The following is a 17,991-nucleotide window of genomic DNA, read 5'->3' on the forward strand; positions in this document are numbered from 1 at the left end:
GTGGGGCAATCCTTTTGTAAAAGTCCCAGAGCATCCTAAGGTCTCCATAGGCCATAGTTGTATTAGGACACTCAGAAAACACCATTCAATTACACAGCACAGATAGATCTACCACATACACAGATGATCGGGTTCTATTAGCATTTTCAAATATTAAGCCTAACATTTTGACAAATGAATTCTGTAAAAGTCACAAAAATAAGACTCTTCAAAACTAAAATTAGTTAGGCAAGGAGAACAAAACAACATGTGGTTTGTAACTCAGCTATCAGTCTCAGGGAAGAGGATGTATCTTCTCGCTTTACTGCTGCATTTTCCACATGTGTGTTCTCCTGTATCAAATAAACCAATGTCTGGGGGTGGGGGGAACAGCATAGGATAGCGCAGGAGAAGAAATTTCAGTAGAGCAAAATCTATGAATTACCTGCTTCCACTGATGCTATGAAGATGCCGGAAATATCCCATTTTACTGTAAAGCCAAAGTCAAGGCCGTTCCCAGGCGTCTGGTTTATGCTGATTCTCATATCACTGAACTGATCCTGAAAACAAACATGAAACGGTGGGATCAGGTGTCCCTGGCAGCCACGGGGAGGAAAGTCTATCCATGAAAGAAGGGAGGCTGCAGGCAAGGTACACTTCAACTATTTCATGATCAAATGGGAGCTTCATTCTTTTGTCCCGGGTTTGATAAAACCTTCATTTATATAAATATTACCAAGTTTATTATTTTTCTTCTAAATTAGGGGAAATTTATATCAACAGATATTTTCCTTCGCATTAATATATCAGTTGGCCACTGGTAAAGTTTATGCTTTTGCTCACCATATAATTGGGTCTAATGTAAAGACTATTTGTTTATACCCAGGAATGCAGCCGAGTAAGAAAATGTGTGTGTGTGTGTGTGTGTGTGTGTGTGTGTGTGTGTGTGCGCGCGCGCGCGCGCGCAATGGAACATTCTTAAGTCCTGAGAAAAGGACGAACATTCTGCCGTTTGCAACAACATGGATGAACCTGGATGTATGGTGCTAAGTGAGATAAGTCATGCAGAGAAAGACAAGTACTGTATGATACCATGTATATGTGAAATGTAAAAAAGCCCAACTTGTAAAAATAGAAAATGGTGTTTACCAGGGGATGGAGTTGGGAAGATAGGACAGATGTTGTTAAGCGTACGCACTTGCACAAAGTAGTTAATAAGCCCTAGAGATATAATGCACAGTAAAGTGAACATAGACAACATATTGTATTAAAATCATCACACTTGTTAGAGAATAGAACTTAATGATTCTAACCTCTAAAGAGAAAGAGTAATTATGTAACGTGATAGAGGTGCTAATTAGCACTACATTTATACAGATATAAATGCATCAAATTAACATGCTGTACACATTAAATTTACAGTGTTATATGTCAAATTCAATGAAGTGTCAGTTTTGAAAATGCAAAAAAAAAAATTTAAATCATTTACTTTGAAAATGTCACTATGCTTATAAAAAACTTCCAACATTGAACTTAGCTGAATCATTTCAAGGGGTTCACAGACACATAGTTCAGTGACCAGCAGCACGCTCATCTAGGACAGGTACCACCCCTAAATAGCATTTGAAATTTAGCAAGGCATTTTTGCTTGCCCCACTGCCACCTGAAGGCAGGGCTGCTAGACGGCTGCAAGGTGCTGAACTAAGTGATCTCTGAGGAACCAGCAGTAAGATGCCAAGACACGCCCTACTGAGACACCCTGAGCTGCAGGCCACAACTTCCCTGAAGTGACATTAGCTCAACAGCCACTGGGACAATAGGTAGAATTTTATTTCTGTGTCCATCATTATACTACACAGCAGCAAATTCTAAGTTGCACAGACTTTCTTAAAGCCATCTTCTAAAACAAACATTTTAAGTTTTACAGTATACTATGCCTGTGGAAATTTAACTATGTTTCATCATTTGCATGCTTTGTTTTGGGTACACAGCAGATATGAGGTTTAGCATAATGAGTTTTTCAGACTAGTGTGTTAGTTCTTTGATTCATAATCATAAAGAATTTAGACTTAAGAGTTTACGATATATATATATATTCTTAAAGCCACTTTATTTTTCAGAAAAATACCTACAACTTCTCCATTATAATTTGGCAGTTAAACTGAAACTTAGGCCCTACTGAGCAATTCCTAAAGCCTTATGTTTAAATTTTTTAACCTCTAAAACAGGTTTAGAATCCAAGTGACAATATTCTGAGAAAAATTTCTCATTATCTAAGAATTAGAAGGAAGATAGTAAATAAAGGTTTGAGAGCATATTATGTAATATGGCCACAAAAGCTAGGTGCTATAACAATATTCACTTATTCATTTGCTCAACATTCATTAATTGTACATCTTATTCTGCATATGACACAGTGCTTAACACGCTGGGAAATAAAGATGGATTAGGCATGGCTCCTGCTCTTGAGAAATAATTACTGATTCTTGAACAGTGGGTGTGGAATTTTTTAAGAAAAGTTTGTAACTAATAACATAAAAAGATTTCATCTGAAAGCTTGTAAAGCAGTTTAAATATGGGAACTCAGATGCAGCTAGTGAGAACGCTCATTAATAATCAGCCTAAACACCAATCCCCAGAATAATACTCTGCTATGAATAGACAAAATTACTGGTTAGTTCTACTCCTTAACTAAAACCACCATACACTTAGAGATGACTCAACAAAAATAATTGGTCATCTTCACTACTCTTACCCTCCCAAATTCCAACTTAAACCCAATTAAAATGCAGAATCTACTGCTATATAAGGGCAGAGAGGCAAATGATAGGTTAGATATTCAAGAAACTAACCGAGGTTTTTATCATGAAGAATAAAAGACAGGATGGAGATTTAATAAACAGTCTCAAACTACATGAAGAACACTTTGTGGGAGACAGCAAGTGAATATTTTCTGGCAAATATAGGATAAAAGCGAACAAGTTTAAGCCGTAGACGGAAGAGTCTCCCAATTATATTAGACCAGAAGAATTATCTCACAAAGGGCTGCTCTTACCTTGGAAATAAATCTCTACTTGAACATATTAAACAAAAGGGCAGATAACCACCTCCCTGGAAGTTAACAGAGGACAGCCTCACTGTGGCTACAGCCTGGCAGACTGTTGTGTGTGGATCCTTGGCACTGTACACAGGCAAAGAAGAAGAATGAACCACCTGGACAATTACAGTCCATTCTGTCCATAACCAGGTGACCTCAGGCATGTCACTGAGCCTTACAGAGCCTTGTCTCTCACAAATACACTGATTTTCAAGTTTTTGTTTTTTAAAACCCTATTTTCAAGTGAAATCCTGATGTATACCATGTGCCTCCAAAAGCAATATATAGCAAGGATTAAAACTAAAGGGTGGTTATAGTTTCAGGTTACGGGCCCCAGCGCCCCACCTGCATGGCCTCCTCATGGCAATCCTTCAAGCTGCTCTGTGGAGTTCAAGGTTATTAAATTAGGTTATCCCTGAGACTTCTTACAGGGGAATATAGCTATAATTATAGCCAAGCATAAACTATTCAGCAATGATTTCACTTAGGATTTCTACTTCCACGTTTTTCTCTGCATGATGCATGTCACATGAGTATTCTACAAAGGATCCATGCTTCAGAAGATAATGGAGAATTACCTTTTGAACTGGAGGGAACCATGAATATAAATTATTGGGGGAAATCTAGATTCTTGATGGCTGACTATCCCAAGTAGTTTAAGTACTCTATGCCAAGAACAGTAAAATATAGTTAGTTATTAACATATTAGCACTTAAAAATAAAAATAATTTCCTTCAAATCAGGTATAATTTAAACAGAAATATATACTGAAAACTGAATTTTAAACAAAAACATGATGATCTGGAGTAGTAATAATAAGATTTATTTTTATGAGATCTATTGAATTAAGATTCTCATATATCACAACAGATGGGAATTAATGAAAAACAGGGTTAATCTTAGAAAATAACAAGACAGTTAGTCTCCTCAACTTTTCCAATTAGATAAATGTTTACTTAAGGGAAGCCTATTTAAGTTGATAAAATTAAACACTAAAAGTAGATTCAGGCTATAAAGTCAGAAATACCAGAGGAAATAAATAATCTTGGATTTCTGTACACATGGCATTTGAGTGTCTTTTTTTCCAGGGTCTAAGGTGAGCCTTCAAATCATGGCTCTGATCTGGCACTGGACTAACCTCCTTCACCAAAGAGACTGCATACCTCCTTCCTCCACTTCCTCATTCCAAAGACTGAGGGCATTTCCAGCTCTAACACTTAATCAACCCTTTCCAAACTTATTTCTTACCTACCAAATCCATTTACAGTCCTCATCCCATCAGACATCACCAACTATTCCTTTTTTTTTTAAATACATTTTTTATTGATTTCAGAGAGGAAGGGAGAGGGAGAGGGAGATAGAGACATCAATTATCAGAATCATTGATCAGCTGCCTCCAACACGCCCCACACTGGGGATCGAGCCCACAACCTGGGCATGTGCCCTGACTGGGAATCAAACCCTGACTCCTGGTTCATGGGTCAATGCTCAACCTCTGAGCCACACTGGCTGGACACCACCATCAATTCTTGCTTCTAGGAAATAGTCTTCCAAGTCATCCATTATTTCACTTTCTCTTGCCTTTCTCCTCCATCTCATCTCTCTGGACACATCAGTTTCATTAGTATGTTCTTCCTCTTTCCATTTTCATTTTGTTGTTCCCTCCATAGTCTCCCATCTTTGTGACTACAGGCTTTCCTGAGTTACCTCCTTCACTGCTATATCTTCAACTACTAACGAAGCCCAACATATCCAAAACTACATTCATTAGCTTCCTCCCCAACCTGCTCTTCTGCCTCTTGTTTTTTATATATCGGTTAATTACATCACTATCCAACCAGATGCCTACGTTAGAAACACCAGGTTCTTTCTGGGGCTCTTCCTCTTTTCTTCTCCTAACTGCTCCCCACCCCAACTCCACACCATGATCCTCACCCCCACAATCCACCACACACATGCATTTAATAGTGTTGTCAAGTCCACAATCCATAATTCCACCTGGAACCACCCCATCCTTCCATCTTCCTTCTAGTTATCATCTTAGTTTGGTGTCCCCTCTAAACTCCTGTGGTCCCCTCCCAATAGGCCTCCAGTTTACTTTTCCCCATCTTCCACACAGCTGCCAGAACTTGAGTAACAGAACATGGCAATTATTATATTACACCTTATTTAAATGCGCGTAGCTCCTTGCTGTCTACTGGTAGATTTTAAACTCTACAATTCAGAAATAATTCTGATACATATGTACCTTCCTCAAAACAATCTTAAGAATTATTTTCTCTTTATAAACCAGAAGCTATTTCAGTCCCTGTGGGCTCCAAAATTATAAAGACAGGGCAAAGTTAAAATAAGTCAACATTTGGTGTTTTTCCTTAAGGCAGTTCTCAAATTTGAGCATGTCATATTTCATAAACATTAAGATCAGAGAAATCTTAATTGTGGCCTGATCATTTAACTGGCCTGGAGCATGTATATAACTTCCAAATCTCAAGAATGTCATTGGTAATAAGGTGGATGATACCACCTACTTTGCAAGGTTATTGAGAGGAATAAATGAAACATTTAAAAGGTGCCAAGGCAGGTGGCTGATGCCTAGTAATTACCTTCTTTTTCCCATGGAAACAATGTTATCCATTATATATATGCTGGTTAAGCAATTAAAGAAAATCCTATTTAACACTCACAAACATAGCTATGAAGCCAACAGTACTCAATCAGCATTCAGCAAATACAGATCCAGGCACTGTGCTAACAGTGAGCAAGACCAGCTTGTTTCCTGCCTTCACCCAAAGTCAGCTCTAGTGAAGGTGACAAGCAAATAAAATGCATGTATGAAGCTGTGATAAGGGAAGCCCTGGGTGTTATTAAAAGGGGCATTTAATAGGCTCAGGGGTCAGGAAATGGACATGTAAAAAGCTTCCTTCCTTCCATACCTATCATCCTACATCTGGATACTGCTTTAAAAAAAAATCGGGGGAACAGATTCCAAAATGTGGGCTTGGATGGGATTTGAGAATTCAGGGTTCTGACTGGACAAAGTAAAATGAAAACCTGTAGGTAACACGAATTTGGGGGGAAAACATGAAAGCCACATCTGTGGGAGGTTAGAAGAGGATGAAGGACTCTCTCCCCTTGCTCAGGGTTACCCCCAGAATTGTCCCAGCAGCCTGGACTGGCAAGGGAAGCAGGCAACGGAGCAACACAAAAAGAGAAGTAGGGAGAAAGGAACAAAGAGGACTAAAACCCCAGAGCTCAGCAAATGAGATGGGAAAGAAACCCCTGTAGGCAGGAAATGAGGTCATATTAATTTCTTCTCTTCATTATGCCTTTCCTTTTTTATGGCATAAACCCACAATTCTGTGATAGGCTCCTAACCAGTCTCTGCCCCCAGACTTCATTTCCTTAAAATAGTTCTATGCAACAGTGCTTACGTTCCTAAAACAACCATTAATCTTAAAACTCCCACATTAAAGATCCTATAAGGACCTAAGTAACCTGCTGGATCAAGTTTATACTTCAGTCTAGTAATCAGGGCCTTAAATGCAAATCAAGTCAGTAAACACTTCCAACTCTGTGCAAAGGCTGTGGAGGGTATAAAGAATACTAGTGACAAGACACAGTGAACTCATGGAATAAGGAAGAATTCAGCAGATGAAGCTTTCAAGGGTGAAAAATTCAATTCCGACTTGGGGAGGGAGATATTTGTATTCACCAAGGAAATGACCCTCCTGGGCTATAAAAGAATAGGAGGACTTCTTCAAAAGACGGAAATGGGTGAAATAAACAATTTCAAATGGGGTGACAATAAAAACAAATATTTGATGTGTTCAAGCAGTCTCATTTGGCTAGATCACCTACTTCCTCTCTCTTTCCCACAACATAGTGTGGTGTAGGTAGGTAGCTTGAGTCAGACCGCCTGGGTTCAAATCCAGACTCCACCACTCAGTACCTTGCACGGCCTTGGACAAGTACTATGCTCACTCCATGCCTCGATTTCTGCAACTATAAAGCAGTGATCCAAAGGTCACTGAGGACTAACTAAGCTAATACCCTGAGACACCTGGGGTTGGTAATCCCTCAATAAACAGCTGCTAACTGCACTACTAAAGGAGTTTGAGACGAGTGATGAGGGACTGCAATACTCCCCTGAATGCCCTGAACTTCACTGCGCAGATCACTGAGGCTTTGCAGCTGAGAGATTAGTCCAACCTGGCACCACACAGGTGCCTCAGTGCCAGCCGCTGTGGAATGCACAAACACATGTGACTATTTACAAAGCAACTGCATTGATGGGGACAGGGCCTGAACTTCCACTGAAGCAGGGAGAGAAAAATGTAACATACGAGAAGATTCTGGAGGAAGAAAGAAAAGGACATTACCAGCAAAAGTGCAAGTAAAGAACGAGAATGAAGACCTGAAGAACAATTATAAAACTACCAAGACATCTAGTTCAGCCACGCACTATGCTTTTACTTTTCCATTCTCTGAACTCCTGGAATTATAGTTAGGCCAAGAGTTTGGAGGAGTGTTCCATATGCCTTGACATATTAATGACCACCTGTTTTATGCCTTCACAGTGTTTTTCCCAAAACAGGGAGCCCCTTTTCAGTGACAAGGGCGGGGGAATGCTACATAAGCTACTTCCCTCAGAGCGCAGAAGTGACACACCCGGCATCTCGGCGATGGGCAAGTGGCCATATGACACACACCTATGTTCAAGAATTCTAATGGTCCCACTTGTTACATGAAGCCTAATTAGCTTGGTAGAAGATCACTTCAAGTTTGGTGACAAAGAAGCCTAAACCCATTAAGGATGAAACCTGACACCATGCCATGTTAATTCAGGTTCCTCTGACCTGCACTAACCGGGGACACACCCACACACCACACTTAGCCTCTTTTTCTTAATCCGTGGATGCAGCTAGTCAACTGTCGCCCTGAGGGAGTTGGGTGCACCTCAATCCCACACCCTAATCAGGCTGCTTGTTTGGATTTGCTGTTTGAAAGGGGAAGGCTTGCATGCAACTCCATAAAACAAAAGACACCTGGCTGCTGTTTCTATTATTCATCCACTAGTACCTTATGTTCCCCAAGTACAACGCAGGCTATTGTTCTCATCTGAAACTTATAATGCTAATTAATATTTCCAATTCTTTAAAAATGAAGTTAAACACCTGAAACTGACACAAAATTTCATTAAATGTAAACTGTAATTGAAAAATAAAAATTTAAAAAGTAATAAAATAAAAATAAAAAGTTATAAAAGTAACTTACAACTAACTATTTTAGCAAGCTGCAAAAATTTCTTTTAGCTATAGGTTTGTAAATATGCATGGGAAAAACTGAAAGAAATATACCTAAATGCTAACAAAGATTACCCATCAATGATGGAATTACTTTCCTGCATTTCCTAATTTTTGCAACTACATAGTACTTTATAATCAGAAGAAAAAGCTTAAAGCTATAAAACTTTACGGAATTAATAAAAATCCAATATACCAAAAAAATATGCTATTTCATATTATCTATACTAATAAAAGGGTAATATGCAAATTGGTCACGATGCCCGGCAGGGGGGTTGCAAGGGACAACCAAACGACTGACCAGCAGGCTACATGGGGCTACCAGGCCAGCAGAGGGGGAAGCAGTTGGGGGCAACCAGGCCGGGTGGGGGGGCAGTTGGCGCAACCAAGCTGGCGGAGGGGGTCAGTTGGGGGGTGGGCAGTTAAAGGCAATCAGGCTGGCAGGCAGAGGCAGTAAGGGGTGATCAGGCTGGCAGGGGGGGCAGTTAGGGGCAATCAGGCAGGCAGGTAGGTGAGCAGTTAGGAGCCAGCGGTCCCGGATTGTGAAAGAGATGTCCAACTGCCAGCAGTTGGACATCTCTGAGGGTTCCCGGATTGGAGAGGGTCCAGGCTGGGTTGAGGGGACCCCCACACACACCCCCGTGCACAAATTTCATGAACCGGGCCTCTAGTTTCACATAAAGTCACTTCATGAATATAACTTGGGCCAAGTTCTATACTTCATGTTGTACCTTGGAAAACAAATAGGAAGGAACCAGAGAAATCTACACTTAGCTAAAGAACCACAAAAGCTCCTTCATGCAAAGGGATTAATATATTAAAGTGCTTGAGAAGGGTTTTTTCTAAAAGAGAAAAGCTTGATCTAGACAATCAACAGCTTTATAGCTGGCATGTAAAACATACTAAAAAAAAAACAGTCATTACTTAATAATTCTGTTGTCATCTTTGGGGATTTGAAGAAGGAAAAACTACAAATACCTCCATTCTTCATCTGATGGTATATTTGTTTGGATTCCAAATGTTAAGGAACACAATTGTCATACTGTAACTAACCCTCAATATTACCATTAGGAGACAGTAAGTGGTTCAAAATTCTAGACTTTCTAAAGTATAAATGTGCATTGAAAGTCACTAGAAGGTTAATATGATAGAGAAAGAAATGCCATGTCCCTAGAGGCCTGTACCTCTCGTGTGTACCAATTTCTCCTTGCGGTCAGTTATGTCCCTGAAAAGGGGCCTTTATTACCCATTTATCTATTAGACCTGCATCTAAAGCTTCCTGAGTGAGTTCTACACCTGCATCCAGGACTGCTGTGCAGTGTGAAGGCAGCAGCTGCTGAAATGGGCAGTAGAAAGAACACCCAGATAAACCCCAAGAAGACTGGCCAATGGTCTCAATACACCCATGTCACAGGGTCATCTGAATCCATAAACTCAGGAAAGAGACCTACTTCCTCCAAGATCTGCTCAAAATAAATGCAATCTCACATTCCACATTATCAGCCCATGTAACCGATTACAACGCCTAGAAACATGGGTTAGGGGTATGGGTTCCAGTTTAAATACTTGTGTTTCTGAGCCTGGGTGATTAAACGCCATCCCAAACTCACCTTTGATGGTGACACCTCTGTCTGTGGTGAGCTTCTCCCTTCTCCAAGTTCAGACATTGAAGTGGGGCCAGATACTGAAGACCAGGTGGCATTAGAAGTGGCAGCCCAGTCCTGGGAGAGAGATGAGAAGGGGGGTGTAGGAGAGGGCAACCTCATCACACCCTCTCCCGATGTCACTGCCTCTCTTTCACTGAAGGAGCTGGAAGCCAGCTGGCTTGGGTCAGACTTCTGCACAGAGGTGCTGACCGAACTGTACTGAGTTCTCTTAACGCCTTCTACGTCTCCATTATACTTCCAAATGTCATCCATCTAAACAGGAAACATCATTTTAAACTTGGTATTGTTGGATTTCTGTTTTAAAATGTGTACAGTCATATTTTAGTAAAGATTACTAAAAGCTTAAAGCACATTCTTTCATACCCACGTAGGAGGAGGAGTTGTTTTCACAAGGGTTTATATTATAAACAGACCTCTGAAACTTGCTTTGCTCATTTACATTAGTCCAGGTCAGTAGATAGAACTCTACTCTTTTTAATTGTTGAATACTCTATAGTATGGATATCTATAATTTATTTATGTGATATGCATTCAATGCTGTTCAAAGTTTTCTGTAACTTCTAAAAACATTGCAACAAATACCCATATATCTTTATAATCAGAATATTTTTATAGCACAGATTTCCAAAAGTGGACTTGCTAGACCAAATGATATTTATATATAAATATAAATTATATATAATATCTTTAAAAAATTATAGCAAAGCACACACAAAGCAATGTATAAAAATGTCTGTTTTGCCTGGCCAGTATGGCCCAGTGGTTTAACATCAACCCATGCACCAGGAGTTCGCTGGTTCGAATCCCAGTCAGGACACAAGCCTGGGGTTCGGACTTGATCCCCAGGGGGTAGTATGCAGGAAGTAGCAGATTGATATTGATGTTTCTCTCTCATTGATGTTTCTAACTCTCTCTTCCTTCTCCCTCCCTCTCCCTCTCCCTCTAAAAATCAATAAGAATATATTTTTTTTAAAAAAGAATGTCTGTTTCTCTGTATCCTTAACAACACTAGACATTTTGAATCTGATGGGTGAGAAGTTGTACACCTCATTCTTGTTCTAATGAGGTTGAACACTGATGGATGAAAAGTTGTACACCTCATGCTTGTTCTAATGAGGTTGAACATGCACCTGGGTCCTCTTTGTTATCAACCATTTACATCCCCTCTCTCTCTAGAACTGGCTATTCATTTCTATACCCATTTTCCTACTGGTTTATCTTTTCCCTACCAACCTGTAGGGCCATTTTAAACCTTAGGGATATTGACCCTATGTTTATAATATATCCTACTAATATTTTTCCAAGTCTATACATTATCTTTTGACTATGTTAAAAGTGTCTGTCATATAAATTTAATTTTTATATTGTCAAATATGACTGTATTTTACTTAAGATAATGATCAGGAGATCTTCCTGGCTATTTAGACAAGTTTCCCTCACTTTAATTTATTTTTAATCAAATTTTTTCTCTCTTAGATTTTAAGATTCCACATTGGCAGGGAAAAAAGGAACTTGAACATTGATAGTAAGAAGTATTGCTTCCTTTTACATAATGAAAATTAGTAAACCCACTTTCAAGTTTGTGATACTGCTTTATTCTCAGGGCAAATGATTCCATATTTTTAAAAATACTAATATAAATAGAAATAAATATGTAATTTTTGAACATAAGATACATTTTAATAACTACACTCAAACATATCAAAGTTCTAATGAAGTAGAAAATGATGGAAAATAAACATTTGTACATAAGAACTGAAAATATTTAAGTCAAACCATATGAAACTGCTGTTTTGTAAGTCTAAAAGAACTGACAACTGGCAACTTCATATAGTTCAACCTAATACTTTACAAAAGTTATATCTGAGAAAATCTGATGCTAAAAAATAAATTCTCTGCCTTAGAATGTAGCTTATTCATTCTTCAAAATGTATCAGTTCTATTTTCATTGAATTTAAAGCTTAATCAATTCTGCATCATTGCTATATCTTAAGCATTAAGTAGCATTAAATATCTATGGAATCTATATTGGCTAAAATAAAAATTGCGTTATATATGTTATGTACATCTTACATATTAAATATACATAACTCTGCACAAGTACACCAACAGTTTGCTCATGAGAATAGAGTATATGAACTGAGAACACTTTTTTACCGTGTAGGATCTCGGGAGCGATGAGATTCCCCTTGAGTGAGAGCCAAAAGGTCTCGGTGTGACCACAGATGTCAACCTAGCTGTATCAGTTTTCTGGTAACTTCTGGGGAGAGAAGCTGAAACTCGAGTCGACTCCATTTGTGTAGTCAGTGAACGCTGGGAAGACAAAGAGGCTGGGCGTTGTTCTTCTGTGGGGCTTTTAGAAGGAAGCTGAATTTCAGCTGGTAGAGTGTCCTCTCTTTTCACAACAGTTGTAGAATCTTGTTTAGGAATTTCTGTAGGGTAAGTTGTTCCTTTCTCTTCTACTCTCTCCCCCTGATGACTTGCTTCTGACATAGTTAGTGTCAGGGGAAGCTTGTCTTCATTCAGTACATCATCAGAAGAATATATTCTACTCCTCGGTGTAATTGTAGACGTCTGATTTCGGGATTCCCTTAGCAGAAACACACCATAGCCGCAAAGTTAGGCATTTGGCATTCAAAGATGGAGAGACAGATCTTATTTTGGTAATCAACATACAAAATGAGCTGGGAATAATGTGCAATATAATACTAACAGAATATGAGGATAAATACATGCAACTGTTTTATGCCACACTAAGAAATATTATAAGAGCTTGACTTTTCAGAGAGGCTCTCAAATACTTCACAGGGATTTTTTTTTTTAAGTTGTAAAGATAAATAAGGAAATAAAATTTTAATAAGGAATCATTCGCCAAATTTATCCACAATTTATAACTCTTCCAAATTTGGCACACTATACAAATAACTGCCTGACAACCAATTTGAACCTTTCAAAGATGTAGACTCCTTGTCAGCCCTGTATTTCCTGTACATGATTTATAATAATTTAGTAAAAATAAAAGACTGCAAAAGACACAGACTTCCATTAAGATCAAGTTATTACCTAGTTTCGTACAGCTTCATAGAATTTGCACGGACAGTTATTACAGATTAAAAGCCACCATTCATACGTATGGAGAAAATGATGAAACAGTCTCATCTCTAGCATTTAGTAAGGAGTGCCTCTTAAGCTGACAGTTGCATTTAAGTGAATGAAACTGTGTTTGCATTTGGCTTCTGGGGCATAAAGGAGCTTTGTGTAACTTCACCTGACAGCACATTTCCTTTTCGACATTATCCTTAAAGCATATTTGCCATTTCCCTGAGCTGTACCTATCCCAAGGTTTCACAGAGTAACTGCTCTAACAGGAAATTTTAATTTGACCTTTATTCAGTTATGTTGCAATGCAAAAAATAAACCCTCACAATTTATTTTTATATAGTCTTCCTTTAAAATATAATTTTAATTATACCACTGAAACATGAAAAATAACTCTGTTATATTTTACACAATTTAGTTGAGTGTGGGAGCTGGTTTTACTTGACCATTCCATTCCTAAATTCATTTTAAAAGGAGGAAAAAATAGTCCCTTTTCTGCACCAAATATAGCCAACACCACCCAATTCTGCATATGAATAGTCAATGTAAAATGAAGAAATAATGTATATCTATTTAGTACTCATTTCTTTTGTCAGTCCAAGCCACTATTTAGCATAGCAATACTTTGCTTTTTCACTGCTAAGCAAAATGCTGAAAGTTTCATTGCATATTTGGTTACAGTCTAATCACCCTACACATGCACAAAATGTCCATTTCTAACACTGGTCTCTCCGACCAGGAGATCTATCCAGCCTATTACCTGTCCTGCAGCATTTCCTTAAATGTCTTAGAGCTTTTCTCAGATTTCTCCAGCGCCTGCTTTTCAATTTCTTCCCTCTCTTCTTTTTTCTTCTGCAAGTCTGAAGTGTAGCTTTTTCGACGATCTTTCCATTTTGCAAGGTCCTAACAGAAGAAAATCACATCAGCACAGGCATACCTGAATGGCTACACACCCTTTCCAGCAGTGAGAGCGTGCCAGCGTATCCCATTACATCGCTGAAACTATTCACTCCCACTTGATGCCAAGGTGCCCTAATTTTGCTTTTTATAGCCAGCGTTTCTGTACCAAGCCTTTATCTCATGTGTCTGCCTAAAAAACCTGACCTAATAAGATAGACCCCATTTTTGTTTTCCTGCCTCGTTGCCCATTTCACAAAGAATGCTAAATGCTTGTAATTAGGTGCCAGGTCAGAAAGAGCAGGAACTGTTTCAAGTTCATTTTCATCTCACTCCAATAATCTGGCTGCTATATGAAATGACATTTCTTCACCAGTGAAACTGGCAAAGAAAGTGATTATAAAATGGCTAAGTGTGGATGCACACTGGGTCTTCCATTGAATGAGCCCTGAGCTCAGTCCCTGCTTGGAGGCAACGGGTGTATAAACACAGGTAAATCAGATGTGCTCCCCCCTCCCAGGAACGCTCAGTCTAGAAGGGAAAGACAGGCATGAAAATAAAAATTCAGCAATGAGTGCGATAGGATTGCAGAGAGAGTAGGGGTCCAAAGGAGAGCATGGCCTACCTCAGGGAGGGGTTGCAAAAGGCTTTACTGGGGAGGCCAGCCTCGAGCACTGACTTCTTCAAAGTGGATAAGCTTTACATAAGGACAGGGCAATAAGGAAGATCACACAGAACAAGGGGACACCTGTTTCCCATATTCCTAGGAAGGGAAGTCTCTCCTAGCCAGGTGAACCCAGGACGACCAACCTAATTCAGCTTGACATTAGCCCTAGCAGTCTAATCTGGTTCTGACATCCAGGGGTCTAAGGCATTTTCAATGGTACAACCTTTTCTGTCTCCCAAATAGAGAAGTCCCATACTAAGAACTGCTAGTCATTCCGGCCCAAGTAGAAGCCTCTCCGAGTTCTCAGACTAAATGGAATCTCACTCCTAGGACGTGCAATGTTAAGTTTGGTTTTAAACCCTCTGGGAGCAGACCAAGCCACTCCTGCTTTAAAATCAGCCTGAACCCTATATGAACTATTTGCAGAAAGAACAAAAGCAGTGTGCATTTCGTCCTATAGGGTCACAAGCATGCATTTTTATCTGACCTAACCTACCTGATAACTCCTCAATACTATTTTCACACCCAGACAGTTACCATGTATGTTGGCAAAATGACACTGAATTCCTGTTTCCTGACAATTAAACTGAGTCCCCCACTCAAAGAGGCACTGGAATTTTGAAATGTGGCCACAGCAGGGGTTCTCCTTCATCAATTAGACCTTAATTCCTTTGAAAAATTAAGATTTACTCTCTCTGGGCCTTTTGTTCATGCTACCACTCAACTCTATTACCATAAAGATGTCCTCAAACATCTTTGGGTTTGCTTTGTATAGCTTATCATACTTTTATATACTGCTTTGGTTTATAACAATTACTCCTTTCAAAATAGTCCAAGCTCCTTTCTGTAGGAACAAAACTATGGCAGTTCTGTGAAAACACCTAACTTTGATTCATATTATATGATTACATTTTCAACCAAACTATTTCTTCTTAAATCTCCTCTACTAACTCTAAGAACCAGTTCATCTCTCCATGCTGATGCCCAGATTCTGCCGAGCCCCTGCCCCTCTGCTTCCCAGACATCGAGCAAAGCTTCTTCCTTTCACCAGCATCAGTAACAGTCCCACCCTAATTCAACTACCAACGCACATCAACAAGTTAGCAACACTGCCAGGAAGGAGCTTCTCATATAGGAGAATCCAGAGAATATTAGATCAACAGCCTATTGTGTTTTGCACAATGGCCTTTAAAATATACAACAGTAATGGACCAAGAAGGTTTAAAAATCTTCCTAAAGGAAGTTGGTCACATTTTCTACAAACCTGAGTTCTCTAATAGCAAGGAAAATCACCTCTTGAGTATACTGACTTTCTTTGCAGGGAAGCAAAGAAAAGCCAAACACACACACTTGCCCTGTCTTCCCATCTCCCAATACAAAGCATACTCACATCCTGCCATTTCTGATCTTGCTCTTTTAGTTGGGATTTCATCTTCTGCATCTCCTCGTAACGCAGCTGACGCAAGTTCTGAACATCCTCGGCGCTGACATCGCTCATGGACTTACTCCTATAACAAAAATACCCAGGGTAACCAAGGTTCACATGACTGGATTTAAAGTTAAAACTGGGAGGTTGGGCTTATACTTGGAAATTCCATCTAAATTTCTGCCGTACTACCTAGATGCTTTAGAGATAATATCACAGAAATAGCACTACAGAGATAAATGGTGTTTTTCCAAAACGCAGAAACAAGAGCCTTGCATGCAACTCAAGTGTGAATTCTTTCACAAGATGGCTAAATGAAACCTCCTAAGTCTGAAAAAATAATAATCCAATGCTCATATTTAGAGTGGTCTCTGCATAAAAGAATTGTTTCAGAAAAAAATAATTATTATTAGTCAGTAGAATCATTCGTCTTTATTTTTCTATCTCTCCCCAAGATAATCTTTTCAGGTTTGGCTGCCTTTTCTGGACACTTATTAAATAATTTAATGATTACCTGATATTTTCTCCTCAAGTTCAATAGCATGAATAAATGTGCTGCTTTTTCGCAAAGATTCTATACCACCTGCCCACCACTGCATTAGACTTGTTCTCAAAGCACCACAGGTAGCTTCTAATACCCAGTTATAATATAGCCTCCTTAGCTTTCTTTTTATTAAGGCAGCTCTCAATGTCTTCCATGGGTGCCCCCTGCCATGAAGATGTACTGAGAGTTAGCTCTCACAGAGCTCAATCTAGAGTAGAAACCAATGAACGAAGTTGTGTGTCAGACATAAGGCACATGTGTGCTACATACATGCACCCATAAAAAGTTGGGGTAAACTGCCCCAGAGAAGGTGAAACAATGGGGGGGGGGAAGAGTGGAATCAAGTCTAATATTGAAGAGCAGGAAGGAATGAGTGAAGAAAGAGAGAGATAGAGAGACAGAGCTTTTGAATGTGGGGTGCCCAAAATGCTCTCTCCTACAAATCTTTCATAAGGCACTTCTGATTTTATTTCATTGTAAGTGACTCCACCTTTATTCGCTTAAGTAACACAACACCTCCTTCTTGGGACCCTAAACTTTGCCTTCCCCTAGATCTTGCCATCACCACATTACTTAGCTCAGGAATTCAATTATAATCTATGCAAATGACTCCCAAATCCACAGACAAGGACCAGTCCCCTCCTTAGACTCAATTCTAATTGCTCATTAGATAAACATCTCTGCATGGATATCCCCTAACCATCTCAATTGTAAAAGGACCAAATGAAATAATATCAAAAAGGATTCTGTAAACAGTAACTCACTAAATACATGGTTATTGTTAATGTAGCCAAACTCAATTCTGTCCCCAACTCTGTTTTTCCTCCTATAGCTGTTAGTAGTGTTACCTGCCCTCCAATCGTCCACATCTGAAACCAAAGAACCATTTTTCACCTTTGCCTCTCCCTTCTCCCTACTTTCAATTAGTTATCAAGTCCTCTTACTCAGTGTCTTTTTCTTTCCATTTCTATTGCCAACACCCTAGATCAGAGCACAGTCAACTCTTAACTAGACTTTTTTTAAAGCTTCTTAAATTATCACCCAGTCTCCAGATCCAGTGATGGTCTTTCCTGAACTGTTCCCTCCACTCAAAAGCCCTTCCCAGTATATATGCCTTTTCAAATGCCCCTCTGTCCTCAGGAATCCTGCTAAACTCCGGATGGGTGTAAGCAATGTCCACTTGGAAGTCTAACAGGTCACTCAAACTTGTCACAGACCAAACCCATGATTGCTCATTCTACTACCTGCTCAAAACCCATCTTTCTCATCCCAATAAAAGTCAACACAACATTCACTTCTCTCTTTCTCTCAT

The 17,991-nt window shown here is 39.3% G+C and overlaps 1 protein-coding gene across 16 annotated transcripts in view; it reads right to left on the reverse strand.

The window, feature by feature from the left end:
* LMO7 (LIM domain 7) overlaps positions 1-17,991 on the reverse strand; it is a 210,943-nt gene that overhangs the window by 24,007 nt on the left and 168,945 nt on the right. For 15 of the 16 annotated variants that reach the window (XM_079778621.1, XM_079778623.1, XM_079778622.1 and 12 more), the window contains 5 exons: positions 16,100-16,217; positions 13,906-14,048; positions 12,204-12,636; positions 9,990-10,298; positions 425-539 (listed from right to left, as the gene is read on the reverse strand). In XM_079778621.1, the coding sequence (XP_079634747.1) occupies positions 425-539; positions 9,990-10,298; positions 12,204-12,636; positions 13,906-14,048; positions 16,100-16,217 (1,118 nt within the window). The remainder of the gene's footprint in view (positions 1-424; positions 540-9,989; positions 10,299-12,203; positions 12,637-13,905; positions 14,049-16,099; positions 16,218-17,991) is intronic. The other variant, XM_079778632.1, reaches the window with a different exon arrangement.

The sequence above is a fragment of the Cnephaeus nilssonii genome, assembly GCF_951640355.1.
Source record: "Cnephaeus nilssonii genome assembly, chromosome: 8".
Lineage (NCBI taxonomy): Eukaryota > Metazoa > Chordata > Mammalia > Chiroptera > Vespertilionidae > Cnephaeus > Cnephaeus nilssonii.